The sequence below is a fragment of the Hyla sarda genome, chromosome 2, assembly GCF_029499605.1.
Source record: "Hyla sarda isolate aHylSar1 chromosome 2, aHylSar1.hap1, whole genome shotgun sequence".
NCBI lineage: Eukaryota > Metazoa > Chordata > Amphibia > Anura > Hylidae > Hyla > Hyla sarda.
The window spans coordinates 120,210,229-120,229,001 of NC_079190.1; the positions used below are offsets into that span (position 1 = coordinate 120,210,229).

The 18,773-nt window shown below is 41.7% G+C and overlaps 1 protein-coding gene across 2 annotated transcripts in view; it reads right to left on the reverse strand.

The window, feature by feature from the left end:
- Positions 1-3,115: 3,115 nt before the first annotated feature.
- The window catches only part of GTF2F2 (general transcription factor IIF subunit 2), a 212,977-nt gene continuing 197,319 nt past the window's right edge, over positions 3,116-18,773 (reverse strand). Inside the window, exon 8 of one of the 2 annotated variants that reach the window (XM_056555426.1) lies at positions 3,116-4,415. In XM_056555426.1, coding sequence (XP_056411401.1) covers positions 4,302-4,415 — 114 coding nt within the window. In that variant the 3' untranslated portion in view covers positions 3,116-4,301. The remainder of the gene's footprint in view (positions 4,416-18,773) is intronic. The other variant, XM_056555425.1, reaches the window with a different exon arrangement.

The following is an 18,773-nucleotide window of genomic DNA, read 5'->3' on the forward strand; positions in this document are numbered from 1 at the left end:
TATATGTATATATGGTTATCCGCCCAGAGTGGTGATTGGCTGGATGGTGGCAGCAAATCCCTGCTCTCAGAGGGAAATATGAATGAGTGATATTCTATTCATATCACTGGTCTGCTGGAGTACAGAGCAGAGATGCAAGCGCTGTATAGAGCCACTCCGCAACTCTGCTATATTATGGAAGATCGCATCGGGTGTCAGGAGTGACAGCCGCTGTGATCTGTCTTTAACTGCAGGTACTACAACTCCCAAAATGGAGCACACTCTGCTCCATGCTGGGAGCTGTAGTACCTGCATTAATAGATCGCAGGGAGTGTCACTTCTGACACCTGTTTATCTGTCTATTAATGCAGGTACTACATCTCCCAGCATGGAGCAGAGTGTAGAGGGAGTAGTAGTAATAGTACTACCTAAAAATTTTTTTTAAATGAAAACAAAAAAAAAAGTGAATAAAGTTAAACACACACACACACACACACACACACACACTTTATTCAATACATTATTAAAATACATTAATAAAGTTTTAAAAAATTAGTTATATCAAATATTTTTACATTTAAATGGCTACATTTATAGTTATCTGCCCACTCATATAAATTGATCCCTGTTTAAAAATTAATTAACATGTCATTAGAAAAAAAGATACATTTAAATACAATTTTTTCCATCACTACTGTATCTTTATTATTTTATGTTTACCGGTACCCTACAACATTTTATTTAAAAAAAAGGTATCTTCGTCACTTTTTTGGTTCGCTAAAGTAAAAAATAAATAAATAAAAAAAAAAAACCCGGAAAAACACCAAAATAAAAATCCCACATTGTGTTTTTCTTGGCGTTTCTATGGGAGAAAAATGCTAAAACAAGAGGTCGTTTTTGAAAAACTGTCCAGGAGCCAAAAAAGAGCTGAAAAACGCCCAAAGGATTTAAAAAAATTTTTTAAAAAAAAATAAAAAATAACTGAAAAAAGCTAAGTGGATCTGGCATTTTGCTGTTCACTATTGCTTTGCCGATAACATCTGGCCACATGCGGCAAAATGGGCGTTTTTATCAGCATTTTTGCATGAAAAACCTTAGTGGAATCCTAGCCTAAATCACGTTCTTTTTAAGAATCTCCAAACACTGCCATCATATGTTAAAGTGCCTGGATCCTTTCCGGATTTCTGCTTCCTGGTCTCATCTCTACACAGTACAATCACATGCAGAGCTGCCATATAGAAAGATAAATATAGATAGATTCAGATTTGACAGGAAAAAATTGTGCAGCATTCATTTTTCTGACAAAATGTCAGACACCACAACGTGTCTGTTGGGCGCCGCTGATGTCCACCATTTGTTAGGTCAGACACTGCTGTCAGGGTTTCTGATATAATGGAGACCACAATGGCGGTGTGAAAAGAATCACACGTTATTTTTCATAAAACTAATGCTCACTCTTTGGGCAGTCCTGTTCAGTAAGAGTCTATTCACACGGCAGAATTTCTGCTTGCGGAATTCCGCCTCAAATTAACCCCTTAAGGACGCAGTGTTTTTACATTTTTGCATTTAAATTTTTTCCTCATCACCTTCTAAAAATCATAACGCTTTCAATTTTGCACCTAAAATTCCATATTATGGCTTATTTTTTGTGCCACAAATTCTACTTTGCAGTGACATTAGTCATTTTACCAAAATATCCATGTGAACCAGAAGAAAAAAAATCACTGTGCGAAAAAAATGTAAGAAAAAAAAACACCATTTTGTAACTTTTGGGGGCTTCCGTTTCTACGCAGTGCATTTTTCGGTAAAAATTACATCTTATCTTTATTCTGTAGGTCCATACGGTTAAAATGATACCCTAATTATATAGGTTTGAATTTGTATTACTTCTAAAAAAAAAATCATAACTACATGCAGGAAAATTTATGTGTTTAAAATTGTCATCTTCTGACCCCTATAACTTTTTTTTTTTTTTCCTCCACGTAAGGGCCGGTACATTTTTCCCCCCGTTATCTGAAGTTTTTATCGGTACCATTTTAATATTGATCAGACTTTTTGATTGCTTTTTATTCATTTTTTTCATGATATAAAAAGTGACCAGAAATACGCAATTTTGGACTTTGGAATTGTTTGCGCGCACGGCATTGACCGTGCGGTTTAATCAGCGATATATTTTTATAGTTCGGACATTTCCGCACGCTGCGATAACACGTTTATTTTTATTTACATAGTTTTTTTTATGGGGAAAAGGGGGGTGATTCTTACTTTTATTTGGGAAGGGGTTAAATGATCTTTATCAACTTTTTTCACACTTTTTTTTGCAGTGTTATACTCCCCCACTAGTGGCTATTACACTGCACACACTGATCTGCTACACAGATTATTGCTGTGCATTGACACGGCAAAGATCAGTTATCGGCGGTCGATTGCTCAAGCCTGGATTTCAGGCTTGGAGCAATCATTCAGAAGTGAGAATGGGAGTGCGGAATCCCATAGAAGTCTATAGGCTTTAATTTGAGGTAGAATTCGGCAAGCGGAAATTCTGCCATGTGAATAGACCCTAATTGACAGCTATCTCTGTATGCAGAATTATGGCAAGTACAATATCAATCAATCCTTGACTCAGACCACCCAATGGACTCCTAAACTCAGATTCAGTCGGGATTTAAAAGACTAAAAACAAAAATTTCAGCCCAGCTCTTTAAAATGGGTTATATAGTTGAACACTTATGAAGAGGCATCTGGAAGATGCTGGTAAGTATTTCTTTGTCACGACAGCACAGGGCAGGCCATTCAAAATTGCCCTCTAAAGATTCAGTTACACCCAATAAATAAGTGTCCCAATAAGATTCATGGAATAAATATTATCACCATATATTATATGACCAGAAATCATTGACAGAGCTGAGCTGCCATATGTAATCATAAGCTATTTCAGCCATCCCAAGTTTCGTTGCACCCAGTAATTTGGCGTTTTAGCTCATCTTACAGAAGCCTAAATTAAAAGAAGCCGACCTATTGCTGGAAAATAGGTCCAATCCCCGCAATCACATAAATTAATTTTATTGCAAGTTTGAAGCAACGTAACTACATGTGCTTATTAGGAACATAATGTTGAAGACACAGGAAGACTATGGGGAGATTTATCAAAACCTGTCCAGAGAAAAAGATGCTGACTTGCCCATAGCAACCAACCAGATCCCTTCTTGTATTTTTCACAGGCTTTTTCAAAAATTAAAGAAGCGATCTGATTGGTTGCTATGGGCAACTTTTCCTCTGGACAGGTTTTGATAAATCTATATGTTCACGTGCATACATAATAATAATACAAATTTTCAAAAAAGCAGTCTGTAGAAATAGTAATACTTAAAATACACACATATAAGCTGCAGTGTACCAACGTTAACCCAGATATGTCCAGTCATTTGGATGTTAGCCAACTACAGTAAGTTTATTTAACACAAATATCTAATAAAAATTGAACGTCACAGTGTTCAGGCCAAGAGATTATATGCAGCAATAACACTTAATCTAAAGTGTACTAAATGTGGTGTGAAGAGGGCCTTATAATGGGGCCAGGAATGGAGCAAAGCCCTGTCCTGGTTTAATGTTGTAAAGGGCTCGGAATAAAGAGCCAAATTATGAGTGCCATACTTACCAACAGGATTTGTGTACACCAAGCCCTGTACATCAATCAGCCAAGAAGTACACGACACTGCAACACTCTCAGCCCTACCCACCTGGACACGTGTGAGGGGAAAAACATGATGCAATATAAGTTACCGCAAAGCCATCAAACCATTAGCACAGGTTTGCAAATCAAATAAGAAAAATGAGTGGACGGGACCTAATTTTTTACTGTAAAATCCAAGACCCAGTAATCGAGAGCATAAGGATGCTTGGTCAGTAGCAACCAAAATGCTTGTAGACATTTAGTATTAAAGTATTCATTTGCAAACATGACAAATGGAACAGACACAACATGACTTTACTACAAAAGATGAATGAGGGAAGAAACAGAAAGACAAATCGACCTAGAGAATAAAAAAAAATTTTATTGCTGGGGGAAGGGAAGAAGAATGTTTTCATCCCAAATGGGACTTTAGAAAAATAGACTTCACACATCGGAATAAAAGCAAATGCACAATGACTGTAGACAGGACTCTTCTGCCCACAGAGTCACTGTGCCCAGGGTAAAGGGGTCCCCATTCACTTGTCACCTTTGCATGGAGCTGCTGATCATCTCCAGAAAAGTAAAAAAACACAGCATGGGATATGTGATCAGCAACTCTGTGCCTCTCTTCCACACAACCCAGCTTTGGTCACTTATCTTCTCCTTGGTAATGTCTGTATTCCGGCTTCAGCTCCCAAGTGTTCTTGTGGGGTCCTTTTACATTGTTAATGCCAATGTCTCGTAATATTTCTTTCAGATATGTCTAGAGAGAAACCAAAGATATGTCAGCTAAAGAACATCAGATACAAAAAGCCACTGCAATCCACAGCCATACATTTCACCACGTGTCCTGTTATACAGAGAAGTCTTTTCAGATCACTTCCATAAGTGGTCTGCACCTGCAAAGTAGACTGAACTGCAAAAATCCAACTTAAAACAAAAGTGCAGCAACCTGATAGCACAAAACCACGTTAAAGGGGTATTCCAGGATTTTTTTATTTGACTCTGCTACAGGGGCTGTCAAGTTAGTGTAGTTCATAATATAGTGTCTGTACCTGTGTGTGACTACAATTCTGTTTTCTTACAATTCTTCTTTGAATATCGCCCCAATATTTATTTTTGCTTCAATTTTTCAACAGCTGTAGGCCCCCTGATTAGAAAACACTGTTTCAATGGGTGGGGTGGCTGATGGGAGGAAGGAAAGTGATCTCAAACTTTCAAGCACGGAACTGTGGGATGTGTAGTTTAGAGAACAAAATCCAAGAGGAAATACCCAGTTCTGGCAGGTAAGAACTAAATCACCTTATGGTGGATAACACCTTTAAAATCAATGAATGGGTCTTTAGAGAACCCTCCTGCCCTTTAAACATTCAGGAGCAAAGTGGTGAACCAGGATCCTGGTAGCAACACAGTTTACTGTTACCAACTGGCTGCCATTAGAGCCAGCGGTGAGACACGAGAAGTGTCCTTCATGCTCTTACTCCATCCAATCTCACACCAACTCTAAAATACTAGGATGTATAGTTAGAATGTGTGCTGGCATAAAGCATCAGATCCATCCAATCCCAAATCTATCATGTAATTCAACTTCACTCATCCACAACAGGTAAACTTCAGTATACACAGGTAGGAGCCAAAACATAAGGTTCATTGAGTCATATGACTACAGCTACTGAACTGAGCAATTACATTAAAATTACTCCTCAATGTTATTTCAGGTATAGATATGTGATGCTTTTTTACTCATCTGTGCACTTGTGTAATAAATCAGACTGGGGTCTTGGGTATGTTATCACTACTATGCAAAGAATGAAATCCATGGCTAGTTTAAAGGGGTTATCCAGGAAAAAAACTTTTTTTTATACATCAACTGGCTCCAGAAAGTTAAACAGATTTGTAAATTACTTCTATTAAAAAATCTTAATCCTTTCAGTACTTTTTAGCTGCTGAAGTTGAGTTGTTCTTTTCTGTCTAAGTACTTTCTGATGACACGTGTCTCGAGAACTGTCCAGAGTAGAAGCAAATTTCCATAGCAAACCTATTCTACTCTGTGCAGTTCCCGAGACAAGCAGAGATGTCAGCAGAGAGCACTATGGCCAGACAGAAAAGAACAACTCAACTTCAGCAACTGATAATTATTGGAAGGATTAAGATTTACAAATCTGTTTAACTTTCTGGAGCCAGTTGATATATAAAAAATTTTTTTTCCTGGAATACCCCTTTAAGTGTGTTAACCAGTGCAGACTCTTTAACCCCTTGGGGACGGAGCCCATTATGACCCTAAGGACGGGAGCATTTTTTGCAAATATGACCACTGTCACTTTAAGCATTAATAACTCTGGAATGCTTTTACTTATAAATTTGATTCCGAGATTGTTTTTTCATGACATATTCTACTTTATGTTAGTGGTAAATTTTCGGCGATACTTGCATCCTTTCTAGGTGAAAAATGCAAAAATTTCATGAAAATTTTGAAAATTTTGCATTTTTCTAACTTTGAAGCTCTCTACTTATAAGGAATATGGATATTCCAAATAAATTATGTATTGATTCACATATACAATTTGTCTACTTTATGTTTGCATCATAAAATTGACGAGTTTTTACTTTTGGAAGACACCAGAGGGCTTCAAAGCTCAGCAGCAATTTTCCAATTTTTCGCAAAATTTTCAAAATCGGAATTTTTCAGGGACCAGTTCGGTTTGAAGTGGATTTGAAGGGTCTTTTGGTTAGAAATACCAGATAAATGACCCCATTATAAAAACTGCACCCCTCAAAGTATTCAAAATGACAATCAGTAAGTGTGTTAACCCTTTAGGTGTTTCACAGGAATAGCAGCAAAGTGAAGGAGAAAATTCAAAATCTTCATTTTTTACACTGGCATGTTCTTGTAGACCCAGTTTTTGAATTTTTACAAAGGGTAAAAGGAAAAAAATCCTCTCAAAATTTGTAACCCAATTTCTCTCGAGTAAGAAAATACCTCATATGTCTATGTCAAGTGTTCGGCGGGTGCACTAGAGGGCTCAGAAGCGAAGGAGCAACAATGGGATTTAGGAGAGCGAGTTTCTCTGAAATGGTTTTTGGGGGGCATGTCCCATTTAGGAAGCCCCTATGGTGCCAGGACAGCAAAAAACCCCACATCGCACACTATTATGGAAACGACACCCCTCAAGGAACGTAACAAGGGGTACGGTGAGCCTTAACACCCCACAGGTGTTTGACAACTTTTTGTTAAAGTCGGATGTGTAAATGAAAAAAATATATTTTTCCACTAAAATGCTGGTTTTTCCCCAAATTTTACTTTTTTACAAAGGGTAATAGGAGAAAATGCCCCCCAAAATTTGTAACCCCATTTCTTCTGAGTATGGAAATACCCCATATGTGGACGTTAAGTGCACTGCGAGCGAACTACAATGCTCAGAAGAGAAGGAGCGCCATTGAGCTTTTAGAGAGATAAATTTGTTTGGAATGGAAGTCGGGGGCCATGTGCATTTACAAAGCCCCCCGTGGTGCCAGAACAGTGGACCCCCCACATGTGACCCCATTTTGGAAACTACACCCCTCACGGAATGTAATAAGGGGTGCAGTGAGCATTTACACCCCACTGGCGTTTGACAGATCTTTGGAACAGTGGGCTGTGCAAACAAAAAAATTAAATTTTTCATTTTCACAGACCACTGTTCCAAAAATCTGTCAGACACCTGTGGGGCGTAAATGCTCACTGTACCCCTTATTACATTCCGTGAGGGGTGTAGTTTCCAAAATGGGGTCACATGTGGGTATTTATTATTTTGCATTTATGTCAGAACCGCTGTAAAATCAGCCACCCCTGTGCAAATCACCAATTTCGGCCTCAAATGTACATAGTGCACTCTCACTCCTGAGCCTTGTTGTGCGCCCCCAGAGCATTTTACGCCCACATATGGGGTATTTCCGTACTCAGGAGAAATTGCGTTACAAATTTTGGGGGTCTTTTCTTCCTTTTACCTCTTGTGAAAATAAAAAGTAAAGGGCAACACCAGCATGTTAGTGTAAAAATTTTTTACACTAACAGGCTGGTGTAGACCCCAACTTTTCCTTTTCATAAGGGGTAAAAGGAGAACAAGCCCCCCAAAATTTGTAGTGCAATTTCTCCCGAGTACGGAAATACCCCATATGTGGCCCTAAACTGTTTCCTTGAAATACGACAGGGCTCCGAAGTGAGAGAGCACCATGCGCATTTAAGGACTAAATTAGGGATTGCATACGGGTGGACATAGGAGTATTCTACACCAGTGATTCCCAAACAGGGTGCCTCCAGCTGTTGCTAAACTCCCAGCATGCCTGGACAGTCAGTGGCTGTCCGGAAATGCTGGGAGTTGTTGTTTTGCAACAGCTGGAGGCTCTGTTTTGGAAACACTGCTGTACAATACGTTTTTTATTTTTATTAGGGGGGACAGTGTAAGGGGGTGTATATGTTGTGTTTTACTCTTTATTAGGTGTTAGTGTAGTGTTTCTAGGGTACATTCACACTGGCGGGTTACGGTAAGTTTCCCGCTAGGAATTTGCGCTGCGGCGAAAAATTTGCCGCAGCTCATACTTGAAGCAGGAAACTTGCTGTAAACCCGCCCGTGTGAATGTACCCTGTACGTTCACATGGGGGGGGGGGGGGGGGGGGGAACCTCCAGCTGTTTCAAAACTACAACTCCCAGCATGCACGGTCTGTCAGTACATGCTGGGAGTTGTAGTTTTGCAACAGCTGGAGGCACACTGGTTGGAAAACCTTCAGTTAGTTTAAGTTACCTAACTCAGTATTTTCCAACCAGTGAGCCTCCAGCTGTTGCAAAACTACAACTCCCAGCATGCATGGTCTGTCAGTACATGCTGGGAGTTGTAGTTTTGAAACAGCTGGAGACACACTGGTTGGAAAATACTGAGTTGGGTTCTGTTACCTAACTCAGTATTTTCCAACCAGTGTGCCTCCAGCTGTTGCAAAACTACAACTCCCAGCATGCACGGTCTGTCAGTACATGCTGGGAGTTGTAGTTTTGCAACAGCTGGAGGCACACTGGTTGGAAAACCTTCAGTTAGGTTCTGTTACCTAACTCAGTATTTTCCAACCAGTGAGCCTCCAGCTGTTGCAAAACTACAACTCCCAGCATGCACGGTCTGTCAGTACATGCTGGGAGTTGTAGTTTTGAAACAGCTGGAGACACACTGGTTGGAAAATACTGAGTTGGGTTCTGTTACCTAACTCAGTATTTTCCAACCAGTGTGCCTCCAGCTGTTGCAAAACTACAATTCCCAGCATGTCTGATCACAGAAGGGCATGCTGGGAGATGTAGTTATGCAACAGCTGGAGGTACGCAACTACAACTCCCAGCATGCCGAGACAGCTGTTTGCTGTGTGGGCATGCTGGAATTTGTAGTTTTGCAACATCTGGAGTGCTACAATTTAGAGACCACTGAACAGTGATCTCCAAACTGTGGACCTCCAGATGTTGCAAAACTACAACTCCCAGCATGCCCAGACAGCAAACAGCTGTGTGGGCATGCTGGGAGTTGTAGTTTTGCAAGATCTAGAGGGCAGTATAGAGATCACTGTGCAGTGGTCTCTAAACTGCAGACCTCCAGCTGTTGCAAAACTACAAATTCCAGCATGCCCACACAGCAAACAGCTGTCTGGGCATGCTGGGAGTTGTAGTTTTGCAACATCTGGAGGGCTACAGTCTAGAGACCACTATAGTGGTCTCAGACTGTAGCCCTCTATATGTTGCTATGCAACTACTCACCGGCTTCCGTCGCATCCGGGAGCCGTCCTCTTCTGCCGCACGCCGCCGCAGATCTCCTTCGCCGCCGCCGATCCCCGTCGCTCCGCTGCCTCTGGAGGGGTAAGTGGACTCCGGCGCCTCTCCTCTTCGTTTTCCCCGTTCTGCCCCGCCTATTGTGGGAGGGCAGGACGGGGAAAACGAAAGTAAACCCCTCCGCCCCAGATCTGCTATTGGTGGTCGCGTCTAGACCACCAATAGCAGAGATAGGAGGGGTGGCAACTCTGCCACCTCACTCCTATCGCTTTAGGGGGATCCTGGGTGTCTTAGACACCCGCGATCCCCCTTCTATTCCGGGTCACCGGGTCACCATAGACCCGTAATGACCCGGAATCGGCGCAAATCGCAAGTGTGAATTCACTTGCGATTTGCGCCGATCGTCGACATGGGGGGGTCTAATGACCCCCCTGGGCATTTGCACGGGGTGCTTGCTGATAGATATCAGCAGTCACCCCGGCCCGGTCCCCGTCCGGCGCGCGGCGGGGGCCGAAATTCCCACGGGCGTATGGATACGCCCTTCGTCCTTAAGTACCAGGACGCAAGGGCGTATGCATACGCCCTTCGTCCCCAACAGGTTAAAGGGGTACTTCGGTGAAATTTTTTTTTTTTTTTTTTTTTATCAACTGGTGCCAGAAAGTTAAACCGATTTGTAAATGACTTCTATTAAAAAATCTTAATCCTTCCTGTACTTATTAGCTGCTGAATACTACAGTGGAATTTATTTTCCGTTTGAAACACAGAGCTGTCTGCTGACATCACGAGCACAGTGCTCTCTGCTGACATCTCTGTCCATTGTAGGAACTGCCAGAGTAAAAGGAAATCCCCATAGAAAACATATGCTGTTCTGGGCAGTTCCTAAAATGGACAGAGATGTCAGCAGAGAGCACTGTGCTCGTGATGTCAGCAGACAGCTCTGTGTATCAAACGAAAAAGAAATTTCACTGTCGTATTCAGCAGCTAATAAGTACAGGAAGGATTAAGATTTTTTAATAGAAGTCATTTACAAATCGGTTTAACTTTCTGGCACCAGTTGTGATTTAAAAAAAAAAAAAGTTTTTCACCGGAGTACCCCTTTAATATTGGTGGAGTGTGGATGCTATTTACTGTCTTTTTGTACTGACATCTATTAGGGTGGGTTTCCACATTAAAGGGGAACTGCGGTAAAAATCTTTATTTCCTATATGTCCGGGCTCCTGGAATTCAAATAATAAACTTTTACCGCACCAAGAGGCAGAAGGCTGGTGTTGGAGGATGGGAGACAGATTCCAGCAGCATCAGGGGAACAGCAGAAAGTAAGTCAGTTTATTATTTTTATTCATGAAGCACAGACATATAGGAGAACTCACCAGAGTTCTCCTTTAAAGGGGTATTCCACTGGAAAACATTTTTTGTTTAATCCACTGGTGCCAGAAAGTTAAACAGATTTGTAAATTCCTTCTATTAAAAAAATCTTAATCCTTCCAATACTTATCAGCTGCTGTATGATCCACTGGAAGTTCTTATCTTTTTGAATTTCCTTTCTGTCTGACCACAGTGCTCTCTGCTGACACCTCTGTCCATAACAGGAACTGTCCAGAGCAGGAAAGGTTTTCTATGGGGATTTGCTCCTACTCTGGACAGTTCCTAAACTGGACAGATGTGTCAGCAGAGAGCACTGTGGTCAAACAGAAAGGAAATTCAAAAAGAAAAGAACTTCCTGTGGTTAATACAGCAGCTTATAAGTACTGGAAGGATTAAGATTTTTTTAATAAAAGTAATTTACAAATCTGTTTAACTTTTTGGCTCAAGTTGATAAAAAATGTTTTCCAGTGGAGTACCCCTTTAAGGCTTTTTAAAGTTAAGTCAAGGAATGGATTATGTGCTCTCTATTCAATCCAATCTTGGCTTTGGTTTATAGCCAAAGTATGAACACCACAAAAGGTTATGTATTCCCATTCATAGCTACTTAATCACATAAGTGACCCAAACTGGATGCTCTCTATAAAGTAACAATCAATATAAATTGATCCTTCAAATTAGGATTGTTTTTCATTAGAACACATTCTATTCTAGTCTAAGGCAGTATCATTTCCTAAAGGCCCTTGTTCTTGCTTTAGGTAAAAATTTAAAACTTGTGTGTCCTAGCTTGTAAAGCAAGCTATACCAAGGATTGGTTTAAAACCAAGGAACGTCCCAAATGCATAAAGGGGTATTCCCATCTAAATAATGTTTTTACATTGTACAGCATATAAAAGTTATACACTTTCACAAACATATATACTGTATATTAATTCAAACTTGCCTGCTTTTCACGTTTCAGCTGCCTCTTGTCTACTGATCATTGTCTAGGCTACAGACCACCTCTCCTCACTCAGCCCATCCACTGTTGACAAGCTGCTGTTGATGTCATACATACTCTTTGCCAGGAACCTTATCTTTATGTACACAATCATTCACACAGGCTCTTCTGCTTGTGTGCAGGCTGTAGTGTATCAGTGATCCAGTGCTAGTAGCTTGCACAAAACTAGCAAGTGCTCTGTGTCTGAAGTGTCAATCACAGAGCAAAAGGCAGATGAGAACATCCCTTTAAAAGGGGTACTCCACTGGAAACACTTTTTTTCCCCTTTAAATCAAATGGTGCCAGAAAGTTAAACAGATTTGTAAATTACTTCTATTTAAAAGCCTTAATCCTTCCAGTACTTATCAGCAGCTATATGCTCCACAGAAAGTTCTTTTCTTTTTGAATTTCCTTTCTGCCTGACCACAGTGCTCTCTGCTGACACCTCTGTCCATTTTAGGAACTGTCCAGAGTAGGAGCAAATCCCCATAGCAAACCTCTCTTGCTCTGGACAGTTCCTGACATGGACAGAGATGTCAGCCAAGAGGACTTGTGGTCAGACAGAAAGGAAATTCAAAAATAAAAGAACTTTCTCTGTAGTATGCAGCAGTTTATAAATCCTGTAAGGATTAAGATTTTTTTAATAGAAGTAATTGACAAATCTGTTTAACTTTCTGGCACCAGCTGATTTAAAAGAAAATATTTTGCAGTGGAATACCCCTTTAAGGCCTCTATGACACGTGATAACATTTTTCTCTTATACTCTGAAATGTTATTGCCAGATTCTGCTTTAAAGGAGATGTCTGGCGCAGACTTTTTCTATTCCGTCCTGCCCGTGCTGCAAAAAAAGACAAAACAAACTTTCACTTACCTCCATATGTTCTCCCGGAGCTCCGCAACAGCTGATCAGTCGGCCGGGCTGTTTACTTCCTACTTCCTTTAGCCCGATATGCCACACGGTGCTTCAGCCTATCACCGGCCGAGGTGGGACATCGCTGCAGCCGGTGATAGGCTGAAGCGCCGTGTGATGTACCGGGCTAAAGGAAGTAGGAAGCAGACAGCCTGGCCGACCGATCAGCTGTTGCGGAGCTCCGGGAGAACATATGGAGGTAAGTGAAAGTTTGCTTTGTCTTTTTTTGCAGCCCGGGCAGGACGGAATAGAAAAAGTCTGCGCTGGACATCTACTTTAACAGAAAATTTATGCTGTTTGCCCCCCCAACATGTATAGTGTTCAACCTGTTCTCAACCAGCAGATGGCAGCATGTACTAACATTTCACTAATTTAGTCAATTTGTTAGAGTTACTGTATTCATTTTAGGACTATGTAAAGCAGCTAAATCATACCATCTTTACAGTTGGCATTCCCTAAACATCAGCTTTAAAAGGATGTGTAAAAGGAGAGATAGATATTAAATGAGCCACCTTCTGTCTATCCAAACACTATTGTCACAGTTGTGTAACTTCTCTTTTATTGATCCCAGGTAATGTTTGGAATAACATCTGCATTCACAATTTAGATTGCTCTGTTTTGTTTTTGGAGATCAGGTCTTCACACATTAAAGGGGTTTTCCCAAACATCTCATAAAGAGATGACATATCACTAGGCTATTCCATCACTTTATGATCAGTGGGCATTCAACCTCTGGGACTCCCCACCGATGCTTGTAATGAAGGGAGGTACCCCAGAGCCGATTCAGACCTGTACAATAGCACTTCGGCAAAGGAAAACATCTAAGCTTGAGTACTGTCTAGCAAGCATAAAATTTCTGTGTTCATCATGGGGGTGGACATTAGCTGCACAGTGGCTTAGAGGAAGAGGGGGGCAAAGCAGGCAGTAAAAAGCAGGAATATGCTTGCATGTCTGCTCTACATCAGAGGAAACATTGTGTCCAGCAGGTGGCAGCAGCATCACACCGTACCAGTAACACTCCTCCAGGCTGCTGGCTTGAAAAGAAAGGGGGGGGGGGGGGGTGCTGTTGGGTGCGGACTAGTTCAGACTAGCTTGGGCTAGGTACTATGCAATATATGTATTAAAATAATAAAATAGACGTACCAGTTAAATCCCCCCCTCCCTTCTTTGGTCCCCTACTTGTACATCGCAGCAGTGATGACTGTACAACCCTTTCACTGTGGCCAGTCAGTCACCGGCTGTAGCACTGCTGACAGCAATTCTGGGATGCCGCATAACAGACAGGGCACGTGTTAAAAATTGGCTACAGTGGTTACATGCCAGTGCGGTATGTGATCACTGCAGAAACCAGCAGAGGGCCACAGGGGAATAGGTGACGAAGCAGATGGGGTTTAACAGATGAGAATTGTCTGATTTGTTATCTGTACACCTTCAATGTATGGACAATCCCTTTAATCATTGGGAATGGGAAGAAGCACATGTGGGAAAGTTCCATGCAAACATTCCTGTCCGAAATACTTAAAGTGGTACTTCCCTGAAAAAACATTTTTTTTAATTAACTGGTGCTAGAAAATTAAAACAGATTTGTAAATTACTTCTATTCAAAAAATCTTAATCCTTCCAGTACTTATCAGCTGCTGTTATGATCCGCAGGAAGTTCTTTTCTTTTTTAATTTCCTTTCTGTCTGACCACAGTGCTCTCTGCTGACACCTCTGTCCATTTTAGGAACTGTCCAGAGTAGGATCAAATCCCCATAAAAAGGTTTTCTATGGGGATTTGTTCCTACTCTGGACAGTTCCTAAAATGGACAGAGGTGTCAGCAGAGAGCACTGTGGTCAGGCAGAAATGAAATTTAAAAAAAAAAGGACTTCCTGTGGATCATAACAGCAGCTGATAAGTACTGGAAGGATTAAGATTATTTAACAGAAGTAATTTACACATCTGCATAACTTTCTGGCACCAGTTGATTTAAAAAAAAAAAAAAAAAATGTTTTCCAGTGGAGTACCCCTTTAAGGGTTTGGCAATGCTACAGTGTGCATGTACAATTTCTGTGTATGACATGCAGCCCATGTGCAGAAAGTGCCTTTTGTATGATTGCTGTGTATAACATGCATCCCATGTACAGTAGGGGTGTGAATCGCCAAGAATTTGGCGATACGATTCGAATCGCGATACCAGTGTGGCGATTCGATATATCCCGATATATCGCGATACCGTCTAGGTGACAATACATCACGATATATCCCGATACATCGCCCACCTGGGAGCATTCATAGATCCCAATAGACGCCGCTGTCAGCTTTGGCAGCGGCGATCTAGTAGTCCAACGCGCACTTTTCTCATTTTATCCCGTCCGGGCTGCAAAATAAAAGATAAACTTTCTCTTACCTGCCAACGAGCCCCCGGAGCTCCGGTACAGGTGTTCGGTCCCCGGGCTGTATTCTTCTTACTTCCTGTTAGCCCGGCACGTCACATGGAGCTTCAGCTTATCACCGGCCGAGGCGGGACATCGCTGCGGCCGGTGATATGTTGAAGCTCCGTGTGACGTGCCGGGCTAACAGGAAGTAAGAAGAATACAGCCCGGGGACCGAACACCTGTACCGGAGCTTCGGGGGCTCGTTGGCAGGTAAGAGAAAGTGCGTTTTCTTTTATTTTGCAGCCCGGACAAGATAAAACGAGAAAAGTGCGCACCGGACTACTCCTTTAATAGCCAGCCGTGGCGATCGCCGCATGCTGGCTATTAGCGGCGGCCCCCGGCTACTGAGAACAGCCGGGGGCTGCAGAGTATGGGGTGGGCACGAGTCCGGAGCCCGTTCCATACACCCAGAGCACTGCCGCGTCAGATCCGGCCTGCCCGGCTCCACAAATGTGGAACTTGTATCTCCTGATGCCCGATTCAGTATCGCCAAATGAAAAAATCGCGATAATCGCGCAAATCGATTTTTTCTTACATCCCTAACAGTATGTGCCCTATACATGATTGCTGTGTATGACATGCATCCCATGTACAGTATGTGTCCTATGTATGATTGCTGTGTATGACATGCATCCCATGTACAGTATGTGCCCTATACATGATTGCTGTGTATGACATGCATCCCATGTACAGTATGTGTCCTATGTATGATTGCTGTGTATGACATGCATCCCATGTACAGTATGTGCCCTATACATGATTGCTGTGTATGACATGCATCCCATGTACAGTATGTGTCCTATGTATGATTGCTGTGTATGACATGCATCCCATGTACAGTATGTGTCCTATGTATGATTGCTGTGTATGACATGCATCCCATGTACAGTGTGTGTCCCATGTATGATTGCTGTGTATGACATGCATCCTATGTGCAGCATGTATTCTAAGTATTGGTATGTAGGAATGTATATATGCCAGTGTATGAGTGGCTTCTGTACAGTATGTTTCTATGTGTGTAGCCAGTATGTATATATTTTTGTCTAGCTTTTCCATTGAAGACATGGGGGTCCAGGCATACTTCTTGCTCCTTTGCTATCAGTGTCCGCCACTGTTCAATCCATTTTCATCGTATAGTTATTTTAGAGCCTAAAACACTAACGTCTTGAAGTCATCAAAAAATAAATGAAATAAAAAAAAACTCATAAAAAAAAAAGAAATGTTGTACGGCTCTTACATATCACAGTATGCAACCAAGGGCCATTATTATATAACTTTTCTTTGAAAATAGATCTTAAATAGAAATATCCAGCCCCAAAGCTTTGTGAGTCAGACTCATTATATTAGGAGGCAATCCAGAGGAACAATTCATTTCACCAACACATCACACAGGGCATTATTGACAGACAGCGGTGGCTGCAGACAGCAGGCTGACTAAATAGACAAAGCTTTGTCTTCTGCTTTCTGTAGATATGATGTAGAGGTAACAAAGACTAGAAAAATTACCTTTTTCTTAAATAAAAATAAAGCAGCTCACAAAAAAAGAAAATAAATCAAGCTTCAATCCAGAATACATAACGGAGGGAATGCATTGTCCGTAAACAAGGCTTTGGTAGAGGACGCAAACATGAAGCCCTTTTCATCTTAGCTATGGGGTCCGATATCTTCTATGGGTTATACCTTTGGCTTTCCCTTTATTCCAGTCTATGTGATCTCTGAGTATGTGTGCATGTATCTGGAATGAGGTAATAGTGTTCTGTGCAGCGGACAATATGCACCCTATAATGCCACAACGTTGATAGTGTGTATGATACTGGGAAATATAAAGGGATTATAAATGTAATAAACATTTTATGCTGTCAGTAGCTAGATGAAGATCCTTGGAAAATTAACCCTTTGTGATGCAGATGTGAAAACAAAACCTTTTGCATGTGCAAGAGTGCAAAGAAATGACAGAACATGCTGACAAACATGTGAATCCTTTTAAGATTCCTGTTGCTATGGTAATTGTCACAGACTGAACAATACCAAGAACGGCTCATTACAAAGTGTATCAAGATGTAAAATTTTAAATTCTGTAAATGTGGGGTCTTGGCGGTTCTGTATATGTGAGGATTGATAGACGTGCACAGTTACTATAGTTCATTCTTCGAGGCATACATTGGCTTATTACTCTAAAGATTAACACAGGAACAGCTATGTGGTCAAGGCTCTGCAGAAGTTTACTCCAATGAACCTGAAGGACTACTTAAATGGGCACTGTCAGACATAAAAACTTTTGATGTAGTACATCTTGCCAAAACATTAACCTTTCTAATATACTAAGAAAATGTTCTTTCCTTTTTATAGAAATCACGATTTATAACATCATGCCTTTGTTCAAGCTGAAGCACAGGCATGGACAAAGTACAGTGCGTGAGGGTGGGCTAGCACTCCTCTGTGCTCTCTCCTGTCTGATAGATCTCCTCTGTGCTCTCTCCTGGCCTACAGCACTCCTCTGTGCTCTCTCCTGGCCTACAGCACTCCTCTGTGCTCTCGCCTGGCCTACAGCACTCCTCTGTGCTCTCGCCTGGCCTACAGCACTCCTCTGTGCTCTCGCCTGGCCTACAGCACTCCTCTGTGCTCTCGCCTGGCCTACAGCACTCCTCTGTGCTCTCGCCTGGCCTACAGCACTCCTCTGTGCTCTCGCCTGGCCTACAGCACTCCTCTGTGCTCTCGCCTGGCCTACAGCACTCCTCTGTGCTCTCGCCTGGCCTACAGCACTCCTCTGTGCTCTCTCCTGGCCTACAGCACTCTGTGCTCTCTCCTGGCCTACAGCACTCCTCTGTGCTCTCTCCTGGCCTACAGCACTCCTCTGTGCTCTCTCCTGGCCTACAGCACTCCTCTGTGCTCTCTCCTGGCCTACAGCACTCCTCTGTGCTCTCTCCTGGCCTACAGCACTCCTCTGTGCTCTCTCCTGGCCGATAGGACTCCTCTGTGCTCTCTCCTGTCTGATTGGACTCCTCTGTGCTCTCTCCTGTCTGATTGGACTCCTCTGTGCTCTCTCCTGTCTGATTGGACTCCTCTGTGCTCTCTCCTGTCTGATTGGACTCCTCTGTGCTCTCTCCTGTCTGATTGGACTCCTCTGTGCTCTCTCTCCTGTCTGATAGGAATACCAAATAAGTTTATAATTTTTTTTCACACTTTTTGGGGGTAAAATGGGGAAAAGGGACATTTAACATTTTTATTGGGGAGGGGATTTTCCTCTTTTTTTTTTAAACTTTTTTTTTTTTTCTTTACACTTTAGAGGGGTTATCCAGGAAAAAACTTTTTTATATATATATATCAACTGGCTCCAGAAAGTTAAACAGATTTGAAAATTACTTCTATAAAAAAATCTTAATCCTTTCAGTACTTATGAGCTTCTGAAGTTGAGTTGTTCTTTTCTGTCTAAGTTATCTCTGATGACACGTGTCTCGGGAACCGCCCAGTTTAGAAGTAAATCCCCTTAGCAAACCTATTCTACTCTGTGCAGTTCCTGAGACAAGCAGAGATGTCAGCAGAGAGCACTCTTGCCAGACAGAAAACAACTCAACTTCAGCAGCTGATAATTATTGCAAGGATTAAGATTTTTTAATAGAAATAATTTATAAATCTGTTTAACTTTCTGGAGCCAGTTGATATATATAA